This window comes from Brassica oleracea, chromosome C1 (assembly GCF_000695525.1).
Source record: "Brassica oleracea var. oleracea cultivar TO1000 chromosome C1, BOL, whole genome shotgun sequence".
NCBI classification, from domain to species: Eukaryota; Viridiplantae; Streptophyta; class Magnoliopsida; order Brassicales; family Brassicaceae; genus Brassica; species Brassica oleracea.
Genome location: NC_027748.1, coordinates 32,579,575 through 32,590,376, shown reverse-complemented (window position 1 = coordinate 32,590,376; position 10,802 = coordinate 32,579,575). Strand labels below are relative to the sequence as shown.

The following is a 10,802-nucleotide window of genomic DNA, read 5'->3' as shown; positions in this document are numbered from 1 at the left end:
ATATAAGAAAAATATAACATATAAGGTGTCCTCATTTTTTTGTATTTTAAAGTCGTTTAAAAAAAATATATAACATATAAAGGTTTCTTCATTTTTGTAATTTAAAGTCATTTTTAAAAATTCAAAATATAACATAGAAAAAAATCTAAATTTTTTATTATATGGTTAATGTGATTGTTTAAGTTTTTTTAATAATATAAATTTAAACAAAAATGAAGAATGATGCAAAAATTGTTATCAAATCTTTATTATTCATAATCATTAATTCCCGTATATATATAAATCATATTAGGTAATTCCGTAGCTTTTATTTAAAGAAAGAATACACACTTCCTATATTTTAAGTTAATATAATATTCTCTAGTGTTATATAATTATGGAATAATGTGACACAATTAGATTAAACTATACTTTATATTAGATGCTCTAGAATTCTTTGAAATGAAATTTAGAAGGCATTTAGAGTGTCACCTAGGATTTTAGGTTTTTTTTAATTAATACAAAATTAAGGTTCTAATTTTTCAAATGCTTCTCAATTAATATATAGGAGATATGCAAAATATTTGAATTGATTTTTAAAATATCTGAATGGTTATTACTTTTAAAAATCTAATAAAATGCCTAAAACAATTAAATATTAAAGTACAAAATTATATGGCATTGCGTATTTATCCGGAACAGGAGAGCCGAACCAAACTAAACCACTTTTTTTTATCTGTGTTTGGATTTTACTATCGGAACAAATCTTATTTCTCTAGAACCCAAGAATCAAAACCAAATTTATATTTCACATTATTTTTAATATTTTTCTAACAAAACTACAAAATATTTTTCAGCAATTAAACATTATTCTCTATTGATTACTTTATCAAAACTACATTTATCAAACGCATTTCACTTTAAGACATATTATTTTATAATATATTTATTATGTTAATATATTATTTATATAATTTAAATATATTCTACATTTTGTAACCAATATTATTTTATCTAAATAATCATTCAGTACCGCAAATATGTATTATCACCAATCAAACAATATTCGTCTTATTTTACGTATCATTCTAGTTTCGCATGAACCGCAGTTACTTTAATTCTGCACCGTCACCATTGGGAGCCAAATAATACACAAAACCACACATCCTTAGGCGATAATCTAATAACAGAACAGTACCCCACAAATAAAATAAGAGAGAGCTCTTCATGGATTCGTCTCAAAACGATGGCTTATACGAACAGCTCCTCCACCCTCAGTCTGATGGAACGGTGCCACTTTCTCCTTCGACGGAGTCTAGAAACGGCGAGCTAGAGAGAGTGCTTTCCGACGTTGAAACACCGTTGTTTCACCGCCTTCGTAAGGCCACGATGATTGAATCCAAGCTTCTCTTCAAACTTGCTGCGCCTGCGGTCATCGTGTACATGATTAACTACATGATGTCCATGTCCACTCAAATATTCTCCGGCCATCTCGGAAACCTAGAACTCGCTGCAGCTTCTCTTGGTAACACCGGGATAAAAACCTTCGCATACGGTCTCATGGTAAAAAGAAAATCCATAACATAGATGTCCTCATTTATATATGTCTTTATGCTCTATTTTGCATGTGTTATGTCTTTTTGAGATGAATTTTTTTTTTTTGGATATTCTCAGTTAGGGATGGGTAGTGCGGTAGAAACGTCGTGTGGTCAAGCGTTTGGAGGTAGAAAATACGAGATGCTTGGCATATATCTCCAGAAATCCACCGTGTTGCTCACTCTCACCGGCGTTCTCCTAACGTTAATGTACGTCTTCTCCAAACCCATTTTGCTTTTCCTCGGAGAGTCGCCGGAGATAGCTTCCGCCGCGTCTATCTTCGCATACGGCCTTATCCCTCAAATCTTTGCCTACGCCGTTAACTTCCCTATCCAAAAGTTTCTACAGTCGCAAAGCATCGTTGCTCCGAGTGCTTACATCTCAACGGCCACGCTCTTCGTTCACCTTCTCTTAAGCTGGCTCGCTATATACAAGCTTGGCATGGGGCTTCTTGGAGCGTCGCTGGTGCTCAGCCTCTCGTGGTGGAGTATTGTGGTGCCTCAGTTTGTTTACATCGTGACGAGTGATCGGTGTCGTGAGACGTGGAGAGGGTTTAGTGTGCAGGCGTTCTCGGGGCTACCGAGTTTTTTCAAACTCTCCGCCGCCTCCTCCGTGATGCTATGCCTTGAAACTTGGTATTTTCAGATTCTCGTTCTTCTCGCCGGACTTCTCGAGAATCCGGAGCTTGCTCTTGATTCTCTCTCCATTTGGTAAGTCTTTTCTAAAATTATATGTTTCCTTAAACAAATATTTGACTCATTAATTTCTTCCACGTAATTAGTTTACATATTCTAGTTTCTACTTTTACTTCTGTTTACAGTTTACATACAGTACTTTAGTTATAACATAAAGAATAACGTAAACATAAAAGAAAAAAATATTCCTCTTAAACAAATTGACAATAATATTCCCTTTTTCTTGTCCAAGTAGACATATTGATATATATGCAAATTTATATCATGATTTATCTAGTCTCCTAAAAACCAAAATAATTTTAATAAATACAAAGTTTTTAAAACGTATGGTTACAGACTTTTCTGATCACTGTTTTCTTAAATTATTCGATTAACAATTTTAGTATTGTTATCGATATGAAACAGAACAAAAAAAATTGTGTAGGAGTTCAAAACGAAGTTTGGTTGTAGCCATGAAAGCTATGTTAGTGGCGAACAACTTTTGACTCTTCTTCTGGTACTATAGTCACATCACAATGCCTCTCCATTCGTTTCGTACTTGTATATCAGTAGGGGTGTCAAAATGATTTATAGCTCATGATCTGGCTCAAATAAACTCATTTTTTCATGAGCACGATCTCTATATTTTAAGTTCATTTAATAAATGAGTTTAATGATCGAACTTAAATTAGATCACGAGTTATATGAATGATCTTTAATGAACGTAAACTGGCTCATGAACTTGTTTATTTTGACTCAGAGCATCTACAGCCACGACCAATTCCCGTATGTTTTCTCACCAAACCGGTGAAGCCACCAAACATTAGTACATGGACCAAATCATGATAGAATTCTCTTCCTTTATAGTTTGCATTAATGGAGGGTCTGGCTGTATAATATTTATAGAATAAAAAAGTGGGTTAAAAATTGTAATTACTCTAATTTCCACTATTTTTAACCAATCAAATAAAAAAAGAAAAAAAATATTTACTCGCTTTCTCGTTAGAAATAATTTTTTTTTTTTTTTTTTTTTTTTTTTTTTTTTTGTCTTTTCTTGTAAACTAGAATTTTATAAACAAAGTAACAAGTGTAAGAGAAAAACATTACAAAGAAACCAAAAATACATCAAATAAGCGAGGATCCAAAATGCATTAACCAAACTCTAAATAACTAATTAGACAGGAACCTTATCATTATCTAGTCTTCTTAAGCCAAATAAGAAAACCGAAAGTGATATAAGAGTGTATCCAGGAACCAAAAAGAACTTTGAACAATGAGAAATGCACTATGATTAGTCTCAGCTGGTTCTGCTTGAAGTCTCCATTTTTGAATATTCAATAAGGCCAAATTGATCTCTGAAGCTTAGAATGCAAATGAGGGGCATGCTTTCAGACGACGAACATCACCAATCAATTTAGAAGCTTCAGAACCAAAAATAACCTGAGATAGGTTAAATTAGACATACTATTAATAGCCCACTGTTGAAGATTTGCTTCTGCAAGACTACCAATACCAGCAATAACATGTCTACTATGCAAGAGAACTTTTCCGATATGATTCCTCAGCAACCATGAAACTGCAACTAAATTAGTTTGTTTATCCCAAGAGTAAGCAAGATTGTACTTGATCCAGAAAGGTGTAAGAAGAATCCATATTCTATGTGAAAGAGCATTATACAAAAATTGGCGAAGATCATGTTCTATTTCAACCGTTTGAGCAAAAAAACCAAGCATTCACATCTTCTCTTATCCTTTTAAGGGTTTCTGAAGGACATAAATTTTTTCCTTCAAAGAGAAGTATTTCTGCTTTTCCAAATATGCAAAGTATCCAAGGAAACATCCTGCCAATTTCTGAAGGAAATGATGAAGACTTACTTGCTTTAAGGCTATGATGAAAATCTAAGAAGAGACAACCTGTGGGGATGTCCGTTTGTGGCCTAGGAAAGTGTGATAGTGCCCAAATTTTTCGAGCCAGAACAGAAGGTGGTTTTCAGATTCACCTTTCACCCCCACAAACGTGACATCTAGAGTCAACTTTCATCCCTCTGGATATGATCATGTCAGCCAACGGAAGAGTTTCTGAAAGAACTTTCCAAAGAAAGGTCTTTATCTTAGGAGATGTTTTAAAGACTAAACTAGAGCTTTAAGATCATTGACTGAAGGTAGCGCAGAAGCTTCCAAATGTGACTGAGCATTAGTAATCTGATTCATCATCCAATATCCCGAGTTGACCGAATATTCACCACTTCTGTTATGTCCCCATACCCAAAAATCATCCTTAGATATCACTGGTCTTGTTTTTAAGATGCGCTTAATGTCTTCAAGGAAAAAGAGGCCATCTAGCTTATGTTTGATCCAGTATTTTCTTTCATAATCAATCAGATCATACACTCTGAGATCAATATCTATGATCGGTTTTTTCATCAAAGTTCTACTCAGTGTCCATCTCTGATCCAAGGATCAGTCCATACATGAAGAGATCACCCATTTCCAACCATTTTATGGAGACCTTCAGTTAAGAGATACTGACCATGCAATATACTTCTCCAAACAAAGAGGGTCTTGAAGAAAGAAAAGCAGATATAAAGTCATCATTTGCAAAGTACCTACTTTTCATAAGCCGAGAGGACAAGCTATCTGGATTTTGCAAAATAAGCTAAACCTGTTTAGCTAGCAAAGCTTGATAGAACACATCAATAACTCTAAATCCCAATCCACTATCCTTTTTAGAAAGACACATTATATCCCAACTAATCCAGTGAATCTTTCTTTTATCCTTTGAGGAGCTCCACCAGAAATTAGCAATCATAAAAACCATAAAATCACAAGTGTTTTAGGTAATTTAGAGCAAGATATAACATGAATAGGCATGGCTAAAGCTAATGTCTTAATGAGAATATCCTTACCATATACCTTGTGGTAATATTCTAGCAAACCAACTTGAGCATCTATTCTTTAGGGATTAATTATATATCTAAGCATGTCTACCTTTGAACCTTTAAAACATTCAGGGAGACCCAAATATGAACCCATTCCACCTTCTTTTTCAATTTCCAGAGACCCCTTAATCGCCTCTTTTGTACTATCAACAACTTTTGATCCGAATGAAATGGAGGACTTACTTGAATTAACCAATTTCCTTGTAGCATCTCCATACACTTTCAAGATTCTTTTAAGTTCTTTAGCGTAGGATATGTTAACTTGGCAAATGAAGACATAGTCATCTGTAAATAGGAGATCATGAAGAAAAGGTCATGAATCCAAAAACTGAATACCAAAAATAGTATGCAGAGCTGATGATTGATTCAACAAATTAATGGATTAAAGCTTCAGTATAAAGAACAAAAAGGAAGGAATATAAGGAATCTCCCTGCCTTAAGCCTTTGTGGAACTATAAAACCATGAGGTTTATCGTTGATCAAGACATAGTAGGTGTAACTGAAGTTAGACAAACCATGATCCAGTCTCTTAGACACAAAAGCTGACTGCGTTGGAGATAAGATAAAGGGTAGAACAAGCTTTAATCTTTGAGATAAAGTCTTGGTTATGATCTTGTAAAAAACAAAGCACAAACTAATTGGTCTTAGGCCTGACATTAGAGAGGAGATAACCTTATTTGTAAGCAGACACAATTGAGTATAGTTCCATTCAAAAGGTAAGGTACCCGTACGAAAGAAGTTACAGACTTAGGCAGTTACTTTTCCTCCAACTACCTCCTAAAATTTTTGTAAAAAGAGACTTGACATTCCATCAGCACCATGAGCCTTTGTGGGATTGAATGAAAAGTCTGCCTCTATAACCTTTGCTGCATTATCCTCTTTGATCAGTTCCAAGTTCATTGCATTAGTTACTCTAGGCTGAAAGTTGTGGAAGATATGATGGAAATCCGAGGGATTTGAAGATGTCAACAAAGAAGAGAAGTAATTAACTGCTACCACACATTTAGATCATTCAGATCTTTATTCTCTGCCCTTCTCATCAATAAGCTTCTCTATCAACTTCTTAGGTCGATTAGCCTTGACAAAGGAATGAAAAAACTTAGTATTCTTATCACCTGATTTTGACCATATTTCCTTGCATTTTTGACTCCAATATGATTCCTCATCTTTATAAGCTTTCATCAAATCAAATTTTAATTGATGTGGAGATTAGGTAAAGTAGAAGAGTACTCCACCTCTAACTTCAATTGCAGGTCAAAAATCATGCTTTTAGAGTTAGGTTGTTGTCCTTTTTCAACTTACTTTAGGTTTTACGACAAAGTCGGATCCTGTTACACCATTCAAAGAAGGAGGACCATTCCAACCATAAAAGACAGCTTTTTAATGCCTGGCTGTTGCAAAAATCTTCTATAAATTTTAAATTGTCTTCTGTAAAAGTCTTGAGAAGCAACCAAACTCACCAGAACTGGCCTATGATCAGATCCTCTTTTCTCTAGAAAATCTTGATTCGAAGCTGGAAGCAAGCGATTCCATTCTTTATTTCCAAAACATCTACCGAGTTGCATTAAATCCACATCTTATTTCTCATTCCTCCCCATGTAAGAGCATTCCCAGAACTTGGTTATTCAGACATTTGACAGGCTTTTATCGTATTACTGAACAAAATGCAGTTGGAATCATTCCTCAAGAGGCCACCACTCTTTTTACCATTATGTAAAATATTATTAAAGTTTCCTAGAATACACCAACACTCTCTACAATTCAGACCAATCCTTGTAATACGCTTCCATATTTTAGGTCGATTGAGAGATCTGCATATACACAAAACCTTAAAAAGCTAAAAGAGTCAAAATGTACCCAACAGTCTATAAGATTCTTATCTACAAACTTTAGATCAGGCTTCACATTTTTCTTAGAAGACAAAGCCAAGCCACCAGATCTACCAACAAGTTCAACTGTATAGACTCTATTATAACCTAACCATTCCTGAATATCTACCAAAACATCTCTACTGTGCATGGTTTCCGTAAGAAATAAAATCTCAGAGAAATAAGTGGAAAAATTTTCCTTGAGACTAGGAATTACCAAATCCTGACAACGTCCAAAGCCTTGGCAATTCCAACTGGGGTCTTTAACCTTAGGGCAGTCCCTCCGTTGGGACCGCCTCATTAAGCTTTCTCTTTATTGTTGAACCTTGCTTTTCTTCCTCATATGCCTTCCTTTTAACAGCCGGACTCAAATTACTGAATTGATTGAACTGAAGAAAAACTTTATTGGGTTTGTGTTTACTTCTGGAATTTCTTCTCGAATGTTTACCAGATTTAAATCCAACACTTGTTCTGGATGAACCGGCCTCACCCGCTTTGATAGAATTAGCTGAAGAGAAGTCCAAATATGTCGTTGACTCATCATAAACACTATTCCCTGAACCTTCAGATTAAAAATATTCTGGTATTGAAGTTTCGTTACTGACCCTTCCCGCATCAACGGTTGAGGCCAAGAGCTTGGTATGATATCTAGAAGGTTGAGTTGTTAGTCCAGTAGAAACCAAATTCTTAAACTCAAAAATTGGACCCTTCCCTTTATCAAACTCTCTAGTTATCATTAGGATAGCTTCCAAACTGAGATATGACTTTTGAGCGAGTGGATCATTTCCTAATTGGACAATTAAAATTTTGGATTAGCCTAATGGGATAATGTAAGTGTTTCTTTTGGCCTAAAAACAGTTTTTCCTAATTTTCTCAAGACCTGGAGCAGTAAGTAGATATACTGCTTCATACCATCAAGAACTTCTGCAGCTATTCTAGGCCTTCCCGTAGCTGGATTAATTCCCAATTGACTGTCTTCTAGAACACCAAATAAGGGATCAGATTCCAATAAGTCTTTGTCTTTAACAAATATCAATTATTTCCTACTATAATTACTCTGCTCTGGATGTTGTTGAAGGGATCTAAGCTTAAAAGGAAATGTCGTTTTCTCATGAGTTAAGCTTCAACAGTAGAAACATCTTTTATGAATCCCTTCATACGCATACATTATGGTAGCTTGGCCCCCTTCAGGAAGATTAACAACCTTGGATTTACGCAGAGGTTTAGAAACATCAAAACGTACCTTAAATAGCTCATAGTCATTACTATGCGGTTTAGTTGGATCGAAAGCAACTTCCACCACTTGTCCAACCTCCAAGAGCAGAGATTTATTCCGGAGTGTAATGATTGATCGGGATGTTCCAAAAAAAGAACCCATATACAGACAAAGTTTAGATAATCAGGAGAGGGTTTTTCAACCCAACGCTCAATAGACAGAGCCCAGTCATTGAAAGAGTGAATTCCCTTATTATAAAATTCTTCCAGGTTGTATTCATGCTTAAAGTTGAATTTAAATATCTGGTTATAACGCAACGTCCCGAACACAATCATATTTCTGCCACTTACGGGGCATATCGCGAATTAGATTAGAAACCTTTTGGTAGTCGGGATTAAAAATCCTTCCTATCCAGCTGGTAGATTATTTTTGCAGGATCTGAATTGGGGGACATTGGGAAGATCAAACGGAGTATCTTCTTCCTCTAAAGGCATCACTAGAACTGCTTTATCTAACGCCGAAGAAATGGCCGTAACCAGTATGATCTTGAGAAAAATGAAGAAGTTAAAGAACAAGAAGAGAAAACCCAAGAGGGCAGTAAGGTTTCTTTGGAGAAAACGATAAAAAGACCTTAAAAAATTAGATCATGACTGAGAAATTTTTTTATCCTAGTCAAAGCTCCAATTCTTTTAAAGATTCAAAGACTCTGAAAGAGATAAAGATTCAAAAGCTTAAAAGAGAGAATTTTAGAGAGAGGAACTTCTTTCTAAAACTTTTTCTACTGCTTTGTCTTTTCTTTAGTTAGTGGTTATATCTTCCCACTTCTTACAATAGAAGTAACGTAGAGTAACATCACAAAATATAACTATATTAACTGTTATAAATCAATTGGTGGATGTCCATAACCGGTCCGGTCCATAACCGGTCCAAACCCTAGAGAGAGAGACGGTCCAAACCCTAGAGAGAGAGGCGGCGGCCGCGGCATGGAGAGAGAGGGAAAGTCGGCTAGAGACTTTTCATTCTTCTAGTTTTCCTATTTCATCTATGTTTATGATTTGTAATCTTTACATTTATGTATTTCCATTTATCTCTCATGTAACCCTTATATAAAGGAATCTCTTATTCATTAATAAAACACAGAAATATTCAGACCTAAAACCTTCGTTTTACAACACGTTATCAGCACGATAGCCTCTAACACCCTGAGCCTAAAACCAAACCCCTAAAACCATAAACAAAAAGAATCTACCTCGGAAATTCAAAGAGGTCGTTCTCCCAAACCGTGAGGACCCAGAAAACGATCAAGATATCAAATCGAAGCTCTTGCCAAGACGAATCAGTCAGTGCAAACCGTTTGTCGATCTGACCACCGATGCGCCCTCACACATCGATACAGTGTGCGCCGATTTGCTTTGGAACCCTAATCCGAACCCGACGAATCCTAATCTGTTTTTGCAAGCGTTCCAGCTCGTGTTTATCCGATCAGCCCCAGCCCTAAGGCATTCCTGATACTAGACGAACTCAGCCTCAGCTCCATCCGTTCTCAGCTTACATCCCGGACAGCTACAGCTCGCGTTCCCGATCAGACGCGTTCCGTTCCAGCTCGCGCCTCAGCACGCGTCCGTTCTAGCTCGTTCCAGCTCGCGTTCCAGCTTGTTCCAGCTCGCGTCCCGTCCAGCCCGAGGTTCTCTTGGTGGTCCGGTTCTACAATCTTCAAAACCTAAAGGTAATTCGAATTCTGAAAACATGAATCGAATCTGGTTGTTTTGTAAAGATTGAAACCCTAAAATATAATCTCTAAAAGGATGAAAGCCATAGGATAATAGATCGATACCCTATGAGTAAATCAAAGCTCTATAAGTTCGATCCAAACCCTAAAATCGAGATTTGATCCATTGATCAATTAAAATCAGAACCTTGAAGGTTTTGAATCTCAAAATTAAACTCCCTTGATCTAAGATCAAATCGAAATCCCAAAACCCTAATTTGAAAAATCGATTTTAATTGTTTGGATTTCAAAAATATTTTGTTTGATTGATTGATCATCTAGAACTATGATTAGGATTGTTTAAACTTGAATCTTGAATCTGAAGTAATTGGCTTGGTTAAATCAAAACCCTAATGATCTAGTTTAGATTGTTTAAAAATCAAAATCTGAAACTATATGATTAGGTTAAACTGTTCTAGACATAATCATACTTGTGGCCGTGTGGCCTTGTTGCATTCATACCTAAACCTAATCACTTTGATTGATTGCAATTGCTCTTAGAATCTCATGTTAGGATGGTATTGAAATTGAAATTGAAATCAAGTATGATTGTTCTTTGCTTGGCCGATTAGCTTTCTTGTGTTGAGTACATTGTATAAACTGATAGAATGCATCTATGCTAGGATTGCAATTACACAACAAACTACATGCATTGATCCCATTAGCCGTGCGGCTTGTTTTCCTGTTTTGGCAGTGTGGCTTCCTCATGGCCGTGTGGCTTCTTCTTGGCCGTGAGGCATAAACCTTAGCCATAAGGCTTGCT

At 35.8% G+C, this 10,802-nt stretch overlaps 1 protein-coding gene across 1 annotated transcript in view; it reads left to right on the top strand.

The window, feature by feature from the left end:
• Nucleotides 1-1,137: 1,137 nt before the first annotated feature.
• Nucleotides 1,138-10,802, top strand: part of LOC106344615 (protein TRANSPARENT TESTA 12-like) — a 14,637-nt gene continuing 4,972 nt past the window's right edge. The window contains exons 1-2 of the mRNA XM_013783963.1: nucleotides 1,138-1,542; nucleotides 1,654-2,285. Of these exons, the coding sequence (XP_013639417.1) occupies nucleotides 1,207-1,542; nucleotides 1,654-2,285 (968 nt within the window). The 5' untranslated portion in view covers nucleotides 1,138-1,206. The remainder of the gene's footprint in view (nucleotides 1,543-1,653; nucleotides 2,286-10,802) is intronic.